Genomic DNA, 21,864 nt, shown 5'->3' on the forward strand with positions numbered 1-21,864 from the left:
TCCAAATGTGAAACCTTGCTATTGGACTGAATCATGGTATGAATGGTCTGTAGACATAGAAAAGCCTATGGTTTCCTATGCTCGGGTGGGACCTCTGCACAGGTACCCAGCTTGAGCCAGCCCTCCTGCTGTTCTATTCCATTAACTTTTTTATTTTTTTGTAAGAATTTTGTCTCCTGGAAGTCTGCTCTGCATACGGTTATCAGCCCTCGCCTGAAAGTTTGCCACTGGAGCTTTAAACGTGGACTCCAGAGTGAACGGTTATCAGGAAGGGAATGCCTGAAAGTTCGCTTTTGCAAATGGGTACAGGTCTCCCCTGAAAGTTTGCCTTCAGAGCTTGAAAATACAGACTCTGGAGCGAACAGTTATCAGGGAGAAAAGAATCCTGAGAGTTTGCACCGTGACGGGTACAGGCCTCGCCTGAGAGTTTGTCTTCGGAGCTCCAGGACACAGACTCCAGAGTGAATGGTTATTGGGGAGGCAAGAATCCTGGAAGTTTGCTTCGTGAACGGGTACAGGCACCTGGAGAGAAGGTCAGCAGCATTTGGCTTGGCGTATTTCCCCCATGCAAGTAAATAACAGAGTGAACCTGCCACCAAATTCTTGAAGTTGCACTTGTCTTTAAGAAATCTAACCGTTGCTCTGCAGTGAGCAGAACCCTAAATTACTCCCCGGCAATACCATGACGCCACAGAACTTGCTTTTCAAGGCCCAGGACAGTGTTGCAGGCACTGGCGTGGGGCACGGCAGATGTTTCCAGCCAGCCGGTGGTGGCTTCCACCATTGTAAGCACAGAGCTCTTGCCGTGGCAGATTTGTGGCAGTGTGATATAGTCAATTTGGCAGGACTCCTCATGTTTACACTTTAATCATCGCCCCCCATACCACACAGGCTTTGACCGCTTGGCTTGCTTGATGGTAGCGCACATTTCACAATGATGAATAACCCGCGCAACAGCGTCCATGGTCGAGTCCATGCCTCGATCACGAGCCCATCCATATGTTGCATGCCTTCCTCAATGACCTTAGGCATCGTGGGCCCAATGGGCCATCAATAATTCACCTTCATCTTGCCAATGCAAATCTACCTCAGACACTTTAATCTCAGCAGCTCGATCCCCCCACTGGTTGTTGGGATCGCGTTCTTCAGTGACCGACTCTTGGGCACGTAAGCTTCTACGTGGTGCACTCTCAGGCATGTTCTCTAGCTGGGCAGCGATATCTCACCAGGATTCAACAGCCCAGATGGGTTGGGCTCTGCGCTGCCAATGGCTCCGCTGCCATTGCTGTAACCAGTGCCACGGGGCATTTCCCACCATCCATGAGGCAGAGCAGAGATGAAGCTTCTTAGAGGCTGGGGCCTCTTCAGCCCCTGTCAGGATGGCGGGTGCTGGGTCTGGTGGGGCCTCTGCCCCACGGTGGGGGCTGTGGCCCACGGTACAGCAGGGGCCACAACGGTCGGACCCGGTCGGCGGTGGCGGCCCATGGACTGGAGGAAACTGTGTGTGTGTTACATCAACGGGTGGAAAGGAGAGCGGTGGTTGGTGAGGACGTATTGGATCATGTGATACTGGAAGGTTCACAGACTGCCTCAGTTTACCTGTCTCAGTCATCTAGTTATAATAAACCCCTCCCCTTATTGATTTATTTAAAATAGGGATTCCTGGCTCTTATGTTACCCTTCCCCCTAGCTTAACTTTTTAAATACAGTAATCAATTTGTGTTCTGGGATTATTTCAAGGAGACTTTGTTTTACATTAAGGATTCACAGTCTGATGACTCTCAGCCCTCCCCCCGGCTGGGGTCAGGCGCCAGGTCCTCAGTTTTCTAAAAACAGGCTTGGGAGATTGATTATATTACACTTCCACAAACTCGTCAAGGTAACGGTATGTACTTACAATGGTAGAAGCAACCAGTGGATGGTTGGAAACATATGCTGTACCACATGCTACAGCCCGAAATATGATGTTGGGCCTTGAAAAGCAAGTCCTTTGGCGACATGGTACACCAGAAAGAGTTGAATCCAACTATGGTACTCATTTCAAAAACAGTCTTGTAGACAACTGGGCCGAAGAACATGGTATTGAGTGGGTATATCACATTCCGTATCATGCACCAGCTTCTGGGAAAATTGAAAGGTACAATGGTTTGTTAAAAACTACACTAAAGGCACTGGGTGGTGGAACCTTTAAAAACTGGGATTCGTATTTAGCAAAAGCCACTTGGTTGGTCAACACTAGAGGATCAACTAATCGAGCTGGGCCTGCACAATCAGAAATTCTCCGTACTGTAGAAGGAGATAAAGTCCCTGTAGTACACATGAAAAATATGTTAGGGAAGGCAGTTTGGGTCACTCCTACCTCAGGCAAAGGCGAGCCCATTCGTGGGATTTTTTTTGTCCAAGGTCCTGGTAGCACCTGGTGGGTGATGCTTGAAGATGGAGAAGTTCAATGTGTACCTCAAGGGGATTTGATTTTAGGTGAAAATAGTCAAGACTGAACTGCACGATGTTAATTTCCATACTAACAGTGTCTAATAAGTGTCTTTCAGAACAAGACAGTGTTGATGGAACCACAGCTAGTTTCTTCGAGTGGCGCATGGCAACTTCTTCAAAGTTGATGTCTTTAACCCACAAACAGTGGTCATGAGATGTACTGGATGTGTGATAAGTGAACTTAAATGAGCTTTTCCAAAGGATGGTCCATGGACTAAGAGAATGATGAGCTACACCTGCATATATATATGTATATAGTTGTTGTAACTAATTAGATCGTATTGATAAATTGTATTAATTAGATTGTATTGATGAGGTTTAAATATGCTGTGAACAGTATGTTATAAGGGGTGGAATGTCCTGGGTCATTGAGGGGAGCAACGAGAGGAGGTGGTCTGAGTCAGGTGACCACAAATTGACCAATTGGAGTAGTCCATTCCATTCATGACTTCCTGGGTATAAAAGGTGGACCAGAAGGACTCTCTGTCTCTTCTGCTGGGTCTCCTGCTGCTTTGCTTCGTCTCTGCTTCTTTCTTGCCATCCCTGCAAGCTGAGGTCTCCTGACAGACTGAATCTAGTTCCGGTTGGCTGAAGGATCCTGCCGGACTCGCTGCTGGGAATTGCAAGACTGGTTCTATAATATTTGTTCTGCTTTACTGTTCTCTACATTTATTTAGTTAAGTTAGTAAAATGTTTTCAAATTTTCCAGCTCTCTTCTCTCTGTCCTTCTTTTCCTTTCCTCTCAAAATCGCCTGTCCTTAGCGAAAAAGGGGCGGGGGGGAGTGGAAAAGGGGAGGGGGAAGAGGGTTAAGGAAAATACATCTGCCGCGGTTCTTGATTGTCTCCCCGCGATCAAACCATGACACTACAGGACCCTTTATTTTGTTTACATACACACAGATAATGGCTCCTCATTTACACAGCCAGTGGTTATAAAAGAAAAGCAGTCAGTGAATAAGAAAGGGGATGACAACATTATCACAATAAAAAAACCCCGCCAATAACAACATAAAATACAGTTGAGAGGCTGGTCCTGTAACTAGTTACATTAAAACTGCTATGTAGAAGCAGATGTACATTTTATTGCTTCAGAAAACACTTAGATATGAGTTTCCACAAGGCATCCTTGAGCTCCTGGTTCCTCATGCTGTAGATGAGGGGGTTCACTGCTGGAGGCACCACTGAGTACAGAATGGACACCACCAGGTCCAGAGAAGGAGAGGAGATGGAGGGGGGCTTCAGGTGGGAAAAGAAGGCAGTGCTGACAAACAGGGAGACCACGGCCAGGTGAGGGAGGCACGTGGAAAAGGCTTTGTGCCGTCCCTGCTCAGAGGGGATCCTCAGCACGGCCCTCAAGATCTGCACATAGGACAGCACAATGAACACAAAACACCCAAATGATAAACAGAGACTAACCACAAGAAGCCCAGCTTCCCTGAGGTAGGCATCTGAGCAGGAGAGCTTGAGGATCTGGGGGATTTCACAGAAGAACTGGTCCAGGGCATTGCCCTTGCACAGTGGCAGTGAAAATGTATTGGCCGTGTGCAGCAGAGCACTGAGAAACCCAGTGGCCCAGGCAGCTGCTGCCATGTGGACACAAGCTCTGCTGCCCAGGAGGGTCCCGTAGTGCAGGGGTTTGCAGATGGCAACGTAGCGGTCGTAGGACATGACAGTGAGAAGAAAATATTCTGCTGAAATGAAAAAGAGAAACAAAAGCATCTGTGCAGCACATCCTATATATGAGATAGCCCTGGTGTCCCAGAGGGAATTGGCCATGGATTTGGGGACAATGGTGGAGATGGAGCCCAGGTCGAGGAGGGCGAGGTTGAGCAGGAAGAAGTACATGGGGGTGTGGAGGTGCTGGTCACAGGCTATGGTGGTGATGATGAGGCCGTTGCCCAGGAGGGCAGCCAGGTAGATGCCCAGGAAGAGCCAGAAGTGCAAGAGCTGCAGGTCCCGTGTGTCTGTGAACGCCAGGAGGAGGAACTGGGTGATGCAGCTGCTGTTGGACATTTGCTGTCTCTGGGCACAGGGTGCTCTCGTAGGAGAAAAAGTCAGTAACAATTTAGTGGAGACTTCTCTGACATAAACCAAAGCCATGTCCCACACACCCTCCCCTGTGACACGCAGACACACTTTTCTTTTTCTACAAGACCTTCCTTCAGCACTGTGGCTTCAGCCCTGCTTGGTGCTGGCCGAGTGTGCAACCAAGACAAAAGGGTCTCTACCCATGGACTCTTAATAAGTCAGCCCAACTCTGCAGATTTTGGCTTGGGCAGGGGTCAGTCCTGAGGTTCAAATTTTTCGGACTGATAATGCAGTCTGGCCTGTCGGGACTATAAGTGATAAAGAAAAGGAATTGTAAAGGCATTTTAAAAGTCATAGGTTTTTTTACAGTTTCACCACCATCTCCCCTGGAGAATGTTCTTGGACATAAGAAATCCTCAGCATTTCTGCTGCACTCAGGGAGAACAGAGCGAGTCCTGCAAGACCAGAGGATGCCTGTGGGTCAGTGCAGAGTGAGGGCAGCTGGTCTGTCCTCCTGTCTTGCTCCTGCTGCCCTGGGCTGGCACCTTTCTGAGACGGTGATCACACTGCCATGTCACCCTGAAAAGCCACCAGGCACTGCTGAGAGCAGAGGGACCCACCTCAGACCATGACATGTCTCACGCTTTCGTCAGGTCTCAGCACCTCACTTCTATCCCAGGACACACATGGCTCATTTCATAAACCGAACTGCATTTCTTCCATCATAGCATCTCTGCACTTCTGCATGAGTAATTCAGATAATGCTAACGTGCTATAGGACAGGTTTGCATCCTGGAGGGAAGCTCACAGCTTGGAAGAAAAACTCAAGGAGACAGCCAAGAGTCCTAATGATGGCATTTGATTCAGGGAGACTCAGCTCATTCCCCAGCCCCACACACTGCATTGCCCACAGCCCCACAGGTCAGAGCAAAGCTGGGACACGTGTTCCCATGGACACAGCTGCAGGAAAGGACCCACAAGATCAGGCTGTGACTCTGCAGCTGAAACTCCCATCCCCAGAGAGCCTGACAGCAAGAACCAGATCACACCAACAGTGACCCAGAGCACTGGAGCAAGAAGGAAACTGCGGTGAGGGTGGGTGTGAGAGAGGCCAGGGCAGAGGCAGCCGGGCACTCAGACAGCGTCACCCTTCCCCAGCTGTGCAGCCACCTCCCACACACCAGCATTGCCGGGCAGCTGCTCTCAGCCCCTGTGCTCTGCAGAGGGAACTGGAGCTCTGGCTGCACAGGAGCTGCTTCATGCCTTGGAGCCCCCGGCCCTGAGGGCAGAGGCTTTGCTGGGTGGGAGAGGAGGTGAGGGGGCTGCTCACAGGAGGCATCTGCACTGCAGGGGATCATACAAAGATTTCTGAATTCTCCCTCCCACAACATTTCTGGTTTTGGTTTCTTCTTCCCTTATCACATCTCTGCTGTCTGGAGATTTTCCTCCTGGGAGGTGTTTCACTGTCCATGTCTCTTCCCTGTTAGTGCTCACAGATCATCCCATGCTCTGTGCCCTCAGGCTGGCCCTACAGATCCTGCCTGTTCACAGGGCACTGCCTGGGGGCATCTTCCTGTTTGCAGGCTGGGAAATAGGACAAGTCAGATAAAGGCTGAGGGGTGCAGCAAAGGTGATGCAAGTGCTGTCCATAGGCAGAGGGATGGTGAAGGGATGTTATCAGCCTTCTGGCAGACGTACTCATCACTCAAATTTGCAGTTCAGGAGTCTCAATGACTTGTTTAAGCATGAGGGCTCATTTTCATTTTATCCTTTACTGCACACCCCACCCCTTGGGATAAGAAACTGAAAGGCAGGCTCAGGAAAGCTCCTTATCTGTCTGCTAATCCTTGCATTGATCTTGTCCTTGGGGCATCCCCTTGGAAAACTCCTGTGGGTGATCTGGAGCTGTGAGAAGCCCTGACCCACACAGCAGCCTCTCCACAGCAGAAGCACCTTTCCTGCCCTGATAGGGGTCACTACTTCCCCCACAGCTTCTCTCCACAGCACCGTGGGGATCTCCCCGGGCAGGCTGAGCGCTGACCCTGGCAGGCGGCAGAGTCCCTGCCCCGGCACAGCCCTGGGGTGCAGGGACCCTGCTTTACAGATGCACATCTCTACAACCATCCCTGGGAGAAAGAAGCCATCATGTCCTGTCCCTCCGATGGTGCAGCAGGGAAGCCCTGCTCTGGGGAACATCCTCCTCAATATTAGAGACACTGAGAGAGCCCTCCTGAAAAGTCTCATAAACTGTAAGAGGTACCAGCTTTAGATCTTTCCAGGAACTGCAACTGCATTGCCCTGGAGCCAGAAACTTACCATGCTAAGGGCTGTGAGGATTATTCTCCAAGTGAGCTCTCATCTGTCCTCCCACCCCAGACTGCGTTTCCCCTGTCACCCTGGCTCCTCTGTCCTCGGTGCTGCAGGCAGAGCCCTCAGCCCTGCTGCGCTTTGCAGAGGAGCTGCTCCTGGGCAGAGCTGTCTCTCTGCAGCGCTGCCATTTGCCATGAGCTCCCTCTGTCCCAGGAGCCCAGCCCAGCTCAGCAGCACAGGAGCAGCCCATGATGTCCCTTCCTCTGTCCCCTCTGGGCTCCCTCCAGCTGTCCCTGGGGCTCCAGGGGCACATCCTTTGAAACAACCTCAAGTAATCAGTGATGTTGATTCTCTCTCTTCAGCAGTGACACTTCTTGCCAGCATTGTGTTCTTTGTATTAAAAAATAAATTGGTATGGGAATCACCTTTTCTTGTCCCATTATTAGGCAGGACACCAGAAAGGTTACAGCAAAGGATCTAATTTTTCCAAATTGGGGGAGGAATATGTTCCCCGGAATGAATTTAGGCATTATATTCTGGGTTTATACTCCTAGGTCTAGAGAGACATTCAGCAATCTTTGGCCATGTCATGTTAGTGCTCTGAAGCAAAGCCTTTGCACGCATGGAGTCTTGGACAGTTGGTACCAGGTTTCCATGGGGCAGGTCAGTGGTTTCCTGGTGCCACAGCTGGGGTGGTTCAGCCCAGATGCGAGGCAATGTCCTCAGCCAGGGACCTGACTGGCTGAGCTGGAGCTGTCAGTGTTGCAGACAGAGCTGTGACACGAATGGAATAAACTGCCAAGGCAGGGTGGCAGAAGTTAGTTCATCTGGTCTGCAAGGACAGCAGCCTCCAAGCACAGCAACAGGCCAGAGCAAAACTCAGTCTAGACCTGTAAGGCAATTCAAGGACCCCATAATGAGCTGTTCCTACTGCAGGAACAGTTAAAGGAGAAACAAACAACTTGTAGTTACTGATGAATTCAATAAGGGAGAGAAGTGATATTCTCTGTGTCTCTGGTCCTCCATCTTCACCAGCCAGCTCTCCCAGGACTCTGTCACTGGAGGCAGAACCACCAGCAGTGGATGGGGATCAAGTCAGGGGTCACTGGAACTAATACAATCCTTTCCAGTCTATGGGACAGGAGGGGCAGCATCCCAGGAGCTGAGACAGCAGGACCATGTCACAGTGAGGTCACTCTCCAACATCTTGGAAAGCTCATGGAGACTGGGGGGACTCCCTGACCACTGGCAGCTCTCACACTTTGTGTGCACTTTTCAAAAATGGCCAATGGGTGAGCAGGGGAACTAAGGGCTGTGCCCCAGAACATGTTCACTGGGACCCCATTTCTGGGTGTCTGAAGGTGACAGGGTTTACCCAGGGCAGGTTGTGCCTGTCCATCCTCTTTGCTTTCTGTGAGGAAAGGACAGGGTTGCTGGACGTGGGGAGAGCAGTGGTGGTCTGTTACCTGGAAGTCAGCAAGGCATTCGGCATCATCCCCCACAATATTCTTGTGTCCAAGGTAGGCTATTATGATCTGTGTCAGTGTGTAAGTAGATGGGTGAAAAATGATCTGGATGGTCAGGCTTGGAAAGGTGCTATAGAAAGGGAGAAACTTTCCAATCCTGAGGACAGTCAAGCCCTGGAAGCTGTTTCCCAGGGGTGCGCATCCACTCTGTCCCAGAAAGTGGCCAAGATGTGTTTGGATACAGCCCTGAGTAATCTGGTCTGACCCTGCTTTGAGCATGAGGTTGGTCAAGACAGCTCCCAAGGTCCCATCCAGCCTGAATGATGCTGTCCTTTCATCCCCTTCATGTTTTCAATTTAGGGACAGCTCTCAGGTTCTCTCTGACCACAGGAATAATTCACATGAGGTGCAGGGCTGTTTTACAAGTGCCCCCAAACAGCCCTGACCACATCTTGTGCATCCCTTTTCATTTGCCCCCACCCAGGCTCTTCTGTTCTGCTGTCCTCATGCCCACCTTGTTTATCCTTTCAGAGCAAGTTGCTCAACAGGTGTCAGCATCCATGTACAGAGTCTGCACATCAGCCAGGCAGCAAAGCCATCGTTACAGAAATGGAGACGAGGCTCTTGACCAGCTCCTTGCACCCAGGAATCGGCACAACTTGTCTGCTGAGATTCTTGGGAACACCTGAACTTTAAGTGCAGAGCATGTGAGTCCTCGTTGGGTATCCTGGCTTGTCTCCTGACCCATGTGGTGCTTCAGGCTGTGAAGAGAATCAAAACCAACTTTTGGCTGGGGTAGTTTCATTTTACATGTGTCACGAAGGGCAGATGAAGGGAGCTCAGAACTCCAGTCTCTGCTGCACCATTGGAACTTCAGAGACTGGAAATGCAGGTGACGGTGTGTGTCAGTGCACACCACATAAACATTCTGGCTTCCTTTCTGCCTTTGCACTGACCTGAGATCTGTTCCTTGGCCTTCTTTGGTCAAAAAAGAAATAAAACTGCCCTATGTCACCTCCTCTCACACCAGAAAAAAAGGGGGAAAAAGCATGAAAGAGGGATGATTTCAGGGCAATTCTCTCCTAGGATGTACTTTTAAAATGATAAAACTAGTAGAAGTGAGAGAAAAAGCTCTTAAAAAGAACTCCATGCAAGAGGTCAGCTACTGAGACGTAGCAGCTCTTTTGAGAAGCAAGAATGACTGTTGGGAATGAAATGAAAAAACTTTACTTCATCATCATCATCACCATCAAGAATAAGGAATTCCCTGTTATTCTTATTAGTGATTGTACCACTTTTCAAAAACATCCTTGAGATTGTCTCTATTTTTTGATGGCTCCAAAACTGAGCCTGCTCAGGCTTTGTAAGGACTGCTTCAAATCTCTGCAACCCAAATCTCTACAACTGTCTCTCATTGAAGGTCTTTTACCCCAGGAAGGGGAAAACTCCCAATGCAGGCACCAAACCAGTGCCCAACCTGCCTGGAGAGCCAGGTGAGTGGTGCCACACAACAGCTGACCTCGGGGGAAGCTGGGGGTGATGGGAATTGAAATGGTTTTATCTCAAATCATAAATTAGGTTGGAAAAGACCCTTAAGGTCCTGAAGTCCAGTAGTAAATACGACACTGCCAAGCCCACCCATTACACCATATCCCTAAGCACCATGTTTACACATATTTTCAATACCTTCAGGGATGGAAGCTCCAATCCTGAGCTGGCAGGACAACACTGTCTGCAGTTACACATAAGATACCTGTCATGGCTGTGACTTCAGAGTTTCTCACACCCTTCACTGAGCAGGGCGGGTGTTGGGAGATGGGCGCACACTTCAGTTTCCAGATGCCAGGACAGAGCCCAAGCCATCCTGCCCTTGTGCTCTGGCATCCCATTTCTTGAGATGCAAAGCTGCTGGGCCTTCTGTGGATAATCATGTTAAAAGGCATCAATAATCATTCAAATCTTTGTGTAATTTCTCTAAGAGTGTCAGTATTAAAAATAATAATAATTAAAAAAATAGAAAAGGGTTCATCTGCCTACATATAAATACCTGCAACACAGCAGTCTGCATCTGTGGTAGCCACACGGCCAGTGCCAATATAAATATAAATATTATAAATACCAAATAGGTATTTGCAGTATAAGGCACGACACCCCATCCATAAGCACATATCTAAGTGGTTCAGATGAAGGGTGGTCTGGCAAAAATCACCCTGTTCCTCCCCAGGTGCACGGACACTGCTCATGTGCCTCTCCAGAGTGGCAGAAGCTGGATCCCTTTCTTGGGACAGACTCCTTCCAGGAGAGACACAGCAATGGGAGTAACTCCTCAGGTCTTCATGGCATTTCACTCAGCATCAGTTTTTATATATTTGTTTTTTTCCTGAGACTACTCTTTCTGCACAAATGCTCACAAAAAGACACCCATTTAGTAAACATGGTCATAAAGGTGCTGTTATGGACAAGAAATCTCACCATGAGCTCTGGAGGGAGGGAGGAAGATGATAATAAGCACCAGGAAGAATCAAGAAGCTCAAGGCCTCTTCCGAAGAGAGAGAGGCCCTGAGCAGCAGTGAGCGGCCATGTGTGGTGTGGGAGGGTCAGGGGATGTGAGGTAGAGAAGGGTGATGGCTGATGAATTCAGCAAATCCTTACAACCATGTCTGAGCCTGCAAGTGGGATGTGGCTGATGTCTGCGGGTGGAGGAGGAATAGGAGAAAGACTTTGGGGGATCCTGGAAAGAAGGCAGGCTTCTCTTGGACTAGTCATATATGGCAGTGACATTTGCATGCTGAGGGCATGGCTGTGCCTGGGAGATGGGAATGGCTGCTGCTGGGGGGGCTGTGCTCAGGCATGGCCCATGAGCTGACCTTGCTCTGCTCCTCTCTTGCACTCCCCATGCTTGGATGGTCCTCAGGAATCATCCATGAGCCCGGAGGAAGCACCAGCCTCCTGGAGTGTTGGCCCATTACTGGAGGACAAGAGTGAAAGGTTTGTGAGACACATGGGAGTGCAGGAAGACACGGGTCTATGCATAGTAGTAAACGTGTTAAAGAAGAAGACCTAAAGACCATTGGCTGATCGTGCTAATGTGGAATAGATTGATTTTTCTTTTTTATTTTAGGGCAGCAGAAGAAGGAATGTGTGCTTTCAGTGCTGGGCCATGGATCCAAAGAGCGGATTCAAGCAAGTTTGGGACTGGGACAGCTCAGGTGATTGTTGACCATTGCAGGTCTATGAAAGAAGCTGCATGGGCTTGGGGGGCCTCACAGGCATTGCCAAACCCTCAGAAAACCATAGCCTTGTGGTAAAAGTAACAGCACTTGGCACCAAACCCACACCCAAAACACAAATACCCTCCCAGTGACCACAGGCAGAGCCTTGAGAAACATTTGACTGAAAGGGTCTCCTTTGCCAGGCCCTGGGGGTCAGGGCTTGGCCATTCTGATGCTAAACAACCATGAAGGGCTGACAGGGCACCAGAGCCACCTCCACATCGCCTTTACCACCTCTGACCATTGTCTCCAGGCTTTTCCTTCAGCAGCCTCCAGGGACAGGGACTGCTTGTGTCAGCGATGGCCCCTCGTGGGGTCCCAAACACCCTCAGAAACTTGGGGTTTGTTTCTGCCTTTCACTTCATCAAGAGTTTGTTAATTCTTTCAGTAGCTGCAGTTCAGGACCATGGCAGCAGAGGGCTCATTAACAGCCAAAATGCGCTTACAAGCCAAGGCTCTCTGCAGCACTTGCCTAAAGGCTTCAAGTCTGGTGTGGATGATTAGAGAGATTTCAGAACTGTAGCCAAACAGTAAGCATTTCCATAGTAAATAGTAATAAAGACAAATTTCTTATATTTCCATCCCCCTCCCAATGCCCTCATTTCCAGAACAGCTGGTATCAACAATCTCCAATATTGATCTAGAGAATCTCCTGATAAAGACTGAATGTGTCAGAAAAGTGGGTGCCTGACGCACCACTTGAGCGAGGAGACAGGACAGGACACCCCAAGAGGAATCACACCACTCTGGACCAAGAGGTGGGAGTTCCTGGGAATCTCAGGTGCCACAGCACAGCGATACTTGTGTTCAGGGAGCCGGTCAAGTGACCCATCTCCTTTTCTGTAATGGTGTCTGAGTTTGCTCAGGTAACCCCTGACTTGAGCCCCATCCACTCCTGGCTGTTCTCCAGACTCCTGCCTTCAGGAACAAAGTCCCAGGAGACCTTGCTGGTGGAGATGGAGGCAAAGAAGCCATGAAGTACATCAGTCCTGTCTGATTCTACTCTTACGAAGTTCAGCAGCAGGCCCACGTTCACCCTGTCTATTCTTTTACTGTAAGGAAGCAATGTCAGCTCATCTTGCTGCCCTCAGCCTCCCCTGCAGGTATCAAGTCCAGGGCAGCTTTGGCATCATCCCCACATCCATGGACAAGGATTCTAAATTCCTCCTTTACAGCTTGACCTGCTTCCACCTCCCATGTGCTGCCTTTTTGCCCTGGAGCTCTGTCAGTTCAGACAAGCAGCCTCATGACATAAAGTCTTCTTTTCATGGGTACTTGGAGAGATCATTCTTGTGCTTGGAGCAGGCTGTCCTGTGAGGCTTCTCGGATTTCCTGAGCTCCTTCACCCTTCAGACCTATTTCCATGTCACCACCTTTATTGGCCACCATCTCCCAGCATGTGAAAGTCTTCTCCTCTGGAGCCCACCAGCCTGTGCTCTGCTGCTGGCCTTCCTCCCTCCCCTCTGGTGCCTGGAATCCCACTGTTCCCTGGTCACCACAGCCAAGGTGGACACTGATGTTCACATCCCTCACCAGCTCTTCTTTGTCTCCCAGTTCCAGATCCAGGTGAGCATCGCCCTTGTTGGCCCAGCAGGCAGCCACGTTAAGAAGTTGTCCCAAGATCCTCTGGACTGTTGGCACCTGCCGCTTTGCCTGGCCAGTGAATATCAGGGCAATTACAGTTCCCCATAGGAACCTGTTGATTGACTGGAGACTTCCTCAGGTTACTAACAGAAGATCTTTTCCATTTCTTCTCCATGATCAAGAAGTTTGTAACATCCGACACTTTATCACCCTGTACTGGGTTTACATGGCAAAGTCTTGGAACTGGAGTGAGTGTGGGTGTGCTACAGTTGTCACCTCTCTGAGAAGACAACAGGAGTTTGATGTCAGACAGAGCCGATATGAGCTGGCTCCAAGATGGACCCACTCCTTGCCAAATCTGAGCCACTCAGGGATGTTGGCAGCACCTCTGTGATATTGTATTTGAGAAAGGGTAAAAAACACTGCACAACAGCAGGTGGGAGAGAGCAGGGAGGAAATGTGAGAGAAAAAACACTGCAGACACCAAGGTCATATCCCATAGGACCCAAGCAGATCCCTCAGATGGCCAAAGCCTGCTCTCCTGAAATCCTGCTCTTTGCCTTGTTATCATCTTCCAGGAGCCTCAACTCCACTTTCCCATCCCTGACTGTTCCATCCCTGACCAACCCTTTCTGGTTTGTAAGTGTGAAGTCCCACAGGGCACCTCACCTCACTGACTCCTCAGCCACCCGTGTCAGGAAGATGTTGTCCATGAGCTCCAAACCCCTCCTGGATGGCTGGTACCTTGCAGATATTGGGATATCTTAGGTTTGCCATGAGGACACTGCCTGAAAACATGAGGCTTCTTTCCTTTGTCTGAAGGAGGCCTCATCTAATTCCTCTTCCTCATCAGTGAGTCAGTAGCTGATGTCCACCCACCACAACACTGTCCATGTTGCTCTGCCCTCTCACGCTGAGTCCTCAAATTTCAGCTGATATTCTCTGTCCCCAGGCAGAGCTCCACACATTCCTGATGTTCTCCCACATGAAGGGAAACTTCCCCTCTAAGTCCAGACCTCTGGCATTACGAGCACTAGCCCCCCAAGACCGCAAAGTTTCTCCTGCAGGTGGTATTTGTAGTGTCCTGTAACTCCTCATGATGTTATCTTGGGATAGACGCTCTCATCAGGATAAACCGTCTGCATGTAAACACTAACAGCTGGAGCTCCTTCTCCCCTTGGCTGTGGCTGTTGTCCCCAGCTCTGATGCCTGTGAGGAGACACCTTGTCCTTACAGCACAGGGGCCTCATGGCCTCCTTGTCCCCAGCCAGGAACCTGGGAGGTGTGGGACCATAGTCCTGCCCTTGGCCTTGCACAGCCCCACATCACACTGTCCCAGGAAGGGCCCTGGGCAACGTGGGAGGGACAGGATGTGCCTTCCCAGGGTTGGGGGTCAGGGCTTGGCCCTTTGGTTAATGAAACACATCCAGGTTTACTCAGCATCAGAGAGACCTTCACCTTGATTTTCCTGACCTGTCATCTCTGCCTCCAGTTTTCTTCTCTAACCAGACCCTGGGGTCAGTTCCTCAGTAGTGTTCCTCAGGGGAACCCATTAACATTACAAGAAACTTTGGAGTTTGAATCTGACTTGGGCTTCTTGAGAGGTTTCTTCAGCTTCCTCCAGGGTCTGAGGTTCATGGCCTCAGCACCAAACCCACCAGAGGGGTCATTAAAGCGCCTTGGGCTGCTCCTGTGCTGCTGAGCTGGGCTGGGCTCCTGGGACAGAGGGAGCTCATGGCAAGCGGCAGCGCTGCAGAGAGACAGCTCTGCCCAGGAGCAGCTCCTCTGCAAAGCGCAGCAGGGCTGAGGGCTCTGCCTGGGGATCTCAGGGAGACGAGCAAGGCAGAGAGAGATGAAAGGTGGTCAGGATGGGGAGGATGACTGAGAGCTCACTGGAGGAGAAATCTTTGCAGCCCTTGCCATGGTAAGTCTCAGGGTGCAAGGCAATGCAGCTGTAGCTCCTGGAGGCATCTCCTTAAGTTAGCACAGGCACAGCTTGTGGGATCTGTGAGGAGGGGGCTCTTGTCAGGCAATTTTGAACAGCTGTGAAGCTGGGTGAGCAGCCAGGGGTGCCCAGGGCTGTCCTGCAGAGCAGGGTCCCTGCACCCCAGGGCTGTGCCGGGGCAGGGACTCTGCCGCCTGCCAGGGTCAGCGCTCAGCCTGCCCGGGGAGATCCCCACGGTGCTGTGGGGAGAAGCTGTGGGGGGAAGGAGCGACCCCTATCAGGGCAGGAAAGGTGCTTCTGCTGTTAAGGGGGTGCTGTGTGGATCAGAGCTGCTCACAGCTTCAGATCACCCCCAGGATTTTTCCGAGGGGATGCCTCAAAGAGAAGATCAATGCAAGGATTACCAGACAGATAGGGAGCTTTCCTGAGCCTGTCTTTTCAGTTTTCTATCCCGAGGGTTGGGGGGGTGCAGAAAAGGATAAAGTGAAAATGAGCTCTCCTGCTTAAACAAGTCACTGAGACTCCTGAACTGCAACTCAGAGTCACCAGTACATCTGCCAGAAGCCTCATAACATCCCTTCAGCTGCTGCTCTGCCTGTGCACAGCACCAGCATCACATTGGCTATACCTGTCAGTCTTACTCTGACCTGTCCTGTTTTCCAACCTGCAAACAGGAAGATGCCCCCAGGCAGTGCCCTGTGAACAGGCAGGATCTGTAGAGCCAGGGTGAGGGCACAGAGGGTGGGATGGTCTGTGAGTGCTGACAGGGAAGAGACATGGACAGGGAAACACCTCCCATGGGGAGAATGTCCAGGCAGCAGGGAAATGATCAGAAATGAGAGGAAACTAAACTCAGAATTGATACGGGAGGGAGAACACGTAAAACTCTGTATTATCCCCTGCAGTGCAGATGCCTCCTGTGAGCAGCCCCCTCGCCTCCTCTCCCACCCAGCAAAGCCTCTGCCCTCAGGGCCGGGGGCTCCAAGGCATGAAGCAGCTCCTGTGCAGCCAGAGCTCCAGTTCCCTCTGCAGAGCACAGGGGCTGAGAGCAGCTGCCCGGCAATGCTGGTGTGTGGGAGGTGGCTGCACAGCTGGGGAAGGGTGACGCTGTCGGAGTGCCCGGCTGCCTCTGCCCTGGCCTCTCTCACACCCACCCTCACCGCAGTTTCCTTCTTGCTCCACTGCTCTGGGTCACTGCTGTTGTGATCTGGTTCTTGCTGTCAGGCTCTCTGGGGATGGGAGTTTCAGCTGCAGAGTCACAGCCTGATCTTGTGGGTCCTTTCCTGCAGCTGTGTCCATGGGAACACGTGTCCCAGCTTTGCTCTGACCTGTGGGGCTGTGGGCAATGCAGTGTGTGGGGCTGGGGAATGAGCTGAGTCTCCCTGAATCAAATGCCATCATTAGGACACTTGGATATCTCCTGGGAGTTTCCTTAGAAGCTTTGAACTACCCTCCAGGATGCAAACCTGTCCTACAGCATCTGTTTGTTATGTGAAAGCCCCATGGAGGAGCACAGAGATGCTGTGACAGAGAGAATGCTGTTGGGTTTGTGAGATGAGCAGTTTCATGGCTAAACATAGGATGCTGAGACATTAGGAAAGGGTGAGACATGTCATGGTCTGAGGTGGATCCCTCTGCTCTCAGCAGTGCCCAGTGGCTTTTCAGGGTAACATGGCAGTGTGATCAGCCTCCATCTCAGAAAGGTGCCAGCTCAGGGCAGCTGGAGCAACACAGAGGGACAGAGCAGCTGCCCTCACTCCGCACTGACCCACAGGCATCCTCTGGTCTCGCAGGACTCGCTCTGTTCTCCCTGAGTGCAGCAGAAATGCTGAGGGTTTCTAACATCCAAGAACACTCCCCAGGGTGGGAGGGGAGAAGGAGCTGTAGAAACGCCAAACCTCTCAAACTCAGTTTCTCAGGTCTGCGGGTACAGATGCTGACAGTCCCTTCTGCAGCAGGAGCGGTTCCATCTGACAAAGCTGAACCCCAGGACTGGCCCCGGCCCCACCCCATCACACAGGCTCAGGCTGACTCCTCAAGAGCCCCTGGGCAGAGACCCTGCTCTTCATTGCACACTCATCAAGCACTGACCAGGACTCCAGCCAGGATGTTCTCCTCTGAAAGAAAAGCTTCTCTTTGTGGGAGGGTCTGTGGGAAATGGCTTTGGTTTTTCCCAGACAAGTCTCATCTAAACCGTCACTGTCTTTTCCTCCTTGCACAGGTCCTCATGCCCACAGGCAGCGAATGTCCAACAGCAGCTCCATCACCCAGTTCCTCCTCCTGGCGTTCACAGACACACGGGAGCTGCAGCTCTTGCACTTCTGGCTCTTCCTGGGCATCTACCTGGCTGCCCTCCTGGGCAACGGCCTCATCATCACCACCATAGCCTGTGACCAGCACCTGCACACCCCCATGTACTTCTTCCTCCTCAACCTCGCCCTCCTCGACCTGGGCTCCATCTCCACCACTGTCCCGAAGTCCATGGCCAATTCCCTCTGGGACACCAGGAACATCTCCTACATAGGATGTGCTGCCCAGGTCTCTCAGTTTGTCTTTTTCATTTCAGCAGAGTATTATCTTCTCACCATCATGTCCTATGACCGCTACGTTGCCATCTTTAAACCCCTGCACTACGGGACCCTCCTGGGCAGCAGAGCTTGTGTCCACATGGCAGCAGCTGCCTGGGCCACTGGGTTTCTCAATGCTCTGCTGCACACGGCCAATACATTTTCACTGCCACTGTGCAAGGGCAATGCCCTGGACCAGTTCTTCTGTGAAATCCCCCAGATCCTCAAGCTCTCCTGCTCAGAAGCCTACCTCAGGGAATCTGGGCTTATTGTTGTTGGTGTCTGTTTGTTCTTTTTGTGTTTCGTGTTCATTGTGGTGTCCTATGTGTAGATCTTGAGGGCTGTGCTGAGGATCCCCTCTGAGCATGGACGGCACAAAGCTTTTTCCACGTGCCTCCCTCACCTGGCCGTGGTCTCTCTGTTCATCATCACTGCCATGTTTGCCTACCTGAAGCCCCCCTCCATCTCCTCCCCATCCCTGGACCTGGTGGTGTCTGTTCTGTACTCAGTGGTGCCTCCAGCAGTGAACCCCCTCATCTACAGCATGAGGAACCAGGAGCTAAAGGATGCCCTGAGGAAACTGATGGCTGGATAATTTTCAAAGGCATTAAACTTCTTTTCTTCTGCATATCACTCATGACATAACTCATGACAGGTCCAACCTGTCTTTTTTATATTTCATAGTTGTAGATCACTTTTTGTAGTTAGGGGAAGGCTTGTTTGGTTTTGCTTTTTTAACTATGATAATACTGCCCACAAAGAAATGTTATTATTCATCCCACTTCTAATTATCTCTCCACCTTTATAGTTCAAGTGAAAGACCTTGTAAATGAGAAGTTGTGCTCTCTTTGTATTTAAACGAAATAAATGACCCTGCAGTGAACAGTTTGTCTGAGATCTTTCCTCTGCAACCTTTGTGAAGCTCAACACAAGGTGTCTGTGGGCAAACATGGAGGAAACAGTCCCAGCAGAGCAGCTCTGCCAGGGAGCACCAGCCTTGCTCTTCCCAGAGTCCTTCTCTTTCCACTTCCCCACTCTCCTTCTCAGCCCTCGTGCTGCTGCAAGGCCTGAGGGCTCCCAGGGCTTGGTCACAGTCGACCTGTGTGTCGGTCCTGTGACCAGGACAGGCAATGGGCACTTGTGTGACAGAGCTGGCCTCAGAACAGCATCTCCAGCAGCAAGGGGATCTCCTTAGCACAGTGCCTGAAGTTTTAGGTCTTCTTCCAAAGTTCCTTGAAGAACATTCCTAAGGAACAGACTCTCAAGGGGCTCATTGTTTGGCTTGTTTCTCTGTGGGCTCAGTGTGATGAGATCAGGGTCCCAGTGTGGCTTTTGAGGGACTTTGGGCTGGTTGTTCAGCAGTTGCTTGTTGGTGACCAGCACCCACGCACATGGTGAATAAGGCAAGGTCCCTCTGAGCGCCCTCCGTGGCCACCCAAGAGTTTGTGTGGGACGCGGTGAGTGGCAGTGACCACCATCAGCTGGGGCTGCCTCCCAGTCTGGCCAGTACGGCCCCGCAGAGTCACCACAGCCCGGGCACCACAGCCCACTTGATCTACAGAGCAAAACCCCAGCTCGGGGGCTGTGGGGAGCATGGGGACAGGGTGCAGGAATGGCAGCCAGGCCAGTGCAGGTGTGCTCTCCCTAGGGAAAGGCTTTGTGGAGAGGTGGGATGTCCCAGGAGAAGAGCAGGACACAGTGTGTGTGCAAGAGAGACATGGAAACAGTCTGTCGTGCTGCCGGGTGCCAGCTTGGGGCTGTTGCCTCTTGCAGCCACCATTTTGATCATTGTCCTCTCACCAGGGCTCAGAGAGCTTGTTCTACCCCCATGAAAGGACACCAGATGACTAGATCAGAAGTCCAGGTGTGCACTGAGGGGAGATGTGAGCATGGTGGTGGTTTGGTTTGGTTTTTCAGTTTTGAGGGGTGTTCTCAGGTTTTCGGGTTGAGCTCCATGGTCTCACTATAAGCACCCAGGGCAAATCTCGAGAGGCCTCCGTGTACCTGAGGTGTTTGCCTGGGACTGGCAGGTATCAGACAAGACTGATAGAGCCATGTCACTTTTGTCATTTGCAACTAGTATTCAAGACTTGTGCACTTAATTAGATAAGTTTCGAGACTGTAGGTAAAGAGGCAGGTATGTAAAGAGCACTGAGAAGAAGTGATAGAAAAGTTTCCTAGTTATATCATAGAATCATAGAATCATTTCAGTTGGAAGAGACCCTCAGGATCATTGAGTCCAACCATAACCTAACTCTAGCACTAAATCATGTCCCTAAGAAGCTCGTCTAAATGCCTTTTAAACCCTTCTAGGGATAGCGACTCCACACTGCCCCAGGTAGCTTGTTCCAATGCCCAACAACCCTTTCCAGGAAGAATTTTTTCCTAATATCCAATCTGAACCTTCCCTGGCACAACTTGGCGTCATTTTCTCTTGTCCTATCACTTGTTACTTGGGAGAAGAGACCAACACCCTCCATGCTCCAACCTCCTTTCGGGCAGTTGCAGACAGCGAGGTCTCCCCTCAGCCTCCTGTTCTCCAGGCTGAACAGCCCCAGCTCCTTCAGCCACTCCCACCACACTTGTGCTCCAGCCCCTCACCAGATTCGTTGCCTCCTCTGCACTCTGTCTGGTATTTCAATATCCTTCTTATGATGAGGGGCCCAAAACAGAACACAGGATTCAAGGTGCTGCCTCACCGGTTCCAAGTACAGTGGCACAATCACTTCTCTAGTCCTGCTGGCCACACTATTCCTGATACAAGCCATGATGCTGTTGGTGGCCTTTTTAGCCACCTGGGCACATGCTGGCTCATGTTCAGTTGCTGTCAGTCAACACCCCCATGTCACTCTGCCACGCAGCTTTCCAGCCACTCTTCCCCGAGCCTGTAGCGCTGCCTGGGGTTGTTGTGACCCAAGTACAGGACCTGGCACTTGGTCTGGTTGAACCTCAGACAACTGGCCTCAGCCCAATGATCCAGCCAGTCCAGATCCCTCTGTGTGGCCATCCTTGGTGTCATCTGCAAACTTACTAAGGGTGCACTCAATCCCCTCATCCAGATAATTGATAAAGACATTAAACAGAACTGGCCCCAATACTGAGCCCCGGGGACACCACTTGTGACTAGACAACTGGGTTTGGCTCCATTCACCACAACTCTTTGGGCCCGGCCCTCCAGCCAGTTCTTTATTCATCACAGATACACCCATCCAGGCCATGAGCTGCAGCTTCTCCAGGAGATGCTGTGGGATACGGTGTCAAAGGCTTTGCTGAAGTCTAAGTGCAAAACATCCACAGTCTTTCCCTCCTCTACTAGTTGGGTCACCTTGTTGTAGTAGGAAATCAGGTTGGTCAAACAGGACCTGCCTTTCACAAGCCCATTTTGACTGGGCCTGATTACATGGTTCTCTTGTAAGTGCTGTGTGATGTTAGCCAAGATCATCTGCTCCACGACCTTCCCCAGCACGGAGGTCAGATTGACAGATCTGTAGGTCCCCAGATCCTCCTTCCGGCCCTTCCTGTAGATGGGCGTCATGTGTGGCAACTGCAGAAAAGTTGTAACAACCAGGTGCAAACTTCAGTGGAGAATCTGATGTAAAGAAAAGTGATGTAACTCTCAGGGGGAGTTTGCTTGGCTTGCTTTCTGAAGCAGAAAGGAGAAGCCATGACCTCCAGGCAATGGGACGGGGGATCCTGTCCCTCACACATGGCTCAGGGCTCTTCCTGGGACCGTGGGATGTGGGTGTGCAAGGCCGAGGGAAGGACAACACTGGTCCAACAACTTCCAACTTCTCCATGGGGCTGCAAGGAGGCAACGAGGCCCCAGTGCCGTGAGGACAACATGTCTTCTCCCAGGCCTCAGTGGCAGAGACAACTGCCATGGCCAAGGGGACAGAGACCTGGGTCCTGTTGGTCCCTTCCAGCCTCACCAGCGCCCTTTGCCATCTCCATCACAGGCTGTTCTACACGGTCCTACACCTGCCCCTCTTTCCCTGCAGGCTGCAGACACCCATCTCGCTTCCCCACCTGCTCTCACCCCAGCATTTCTGTCCCTTCACTGATGTGTCTGCACCCTCACTGCCTGTTCTTTGGAACACAAACCATGGGCTGATCCAGCTCCCTCAAAGTGACCTCTTGCACCACAGCACTGCCCTTCCAGTGACATTTCTTCCTCCTGGTATGCTGTCCTCACCTTTCAA

General features: G+C 51.1%; 1 protein-coding gene across 1 annotated transcript; it reads right to left on the minus strand.

Annotated features, from left to right (window-relative positions):
* Window positions 1–1,374: 1,374 nt before the first annotated feature.
* LOC136000678 (olfactory receptor 14J1-like) lies at window positions 1,375–21,200 on the minus strand. The gene is made up of 3 exons (XM_065654610.1): window positions 20,919–21,200; window positions 3,664–4,125; window positions 1,375–1,488 (listed from the first exon to the last, which is right to left on the minus strand). The coding sequence occupies exons 1-3, from the start codon at window positions 21,198–21,200 to the stop codon at window positions 1,375–1,377; spliced, it is 858 nt and encodes a 285-aa protein (XP_065510682.1).
* Between the last annotated feature and the right edge of the window lie 664 nt (window positions 21,201–21,864).

Source organism: Caloenas nicobarica, chromosome 34 (genome assembly GCF_036013445.1).
Source record: "Caloenas nicobarica isolate bCalNic1 chromosome 34, bCalNic1.hap1, whole genome shotgun sequence".
NCBI classification, from domain to species: domain Eukaryota; kingdom Metazoa; phylum Chordata; class Aves; order Columbiformes; family Columbidae; genus Caloenas; species Caloenas nicobarica.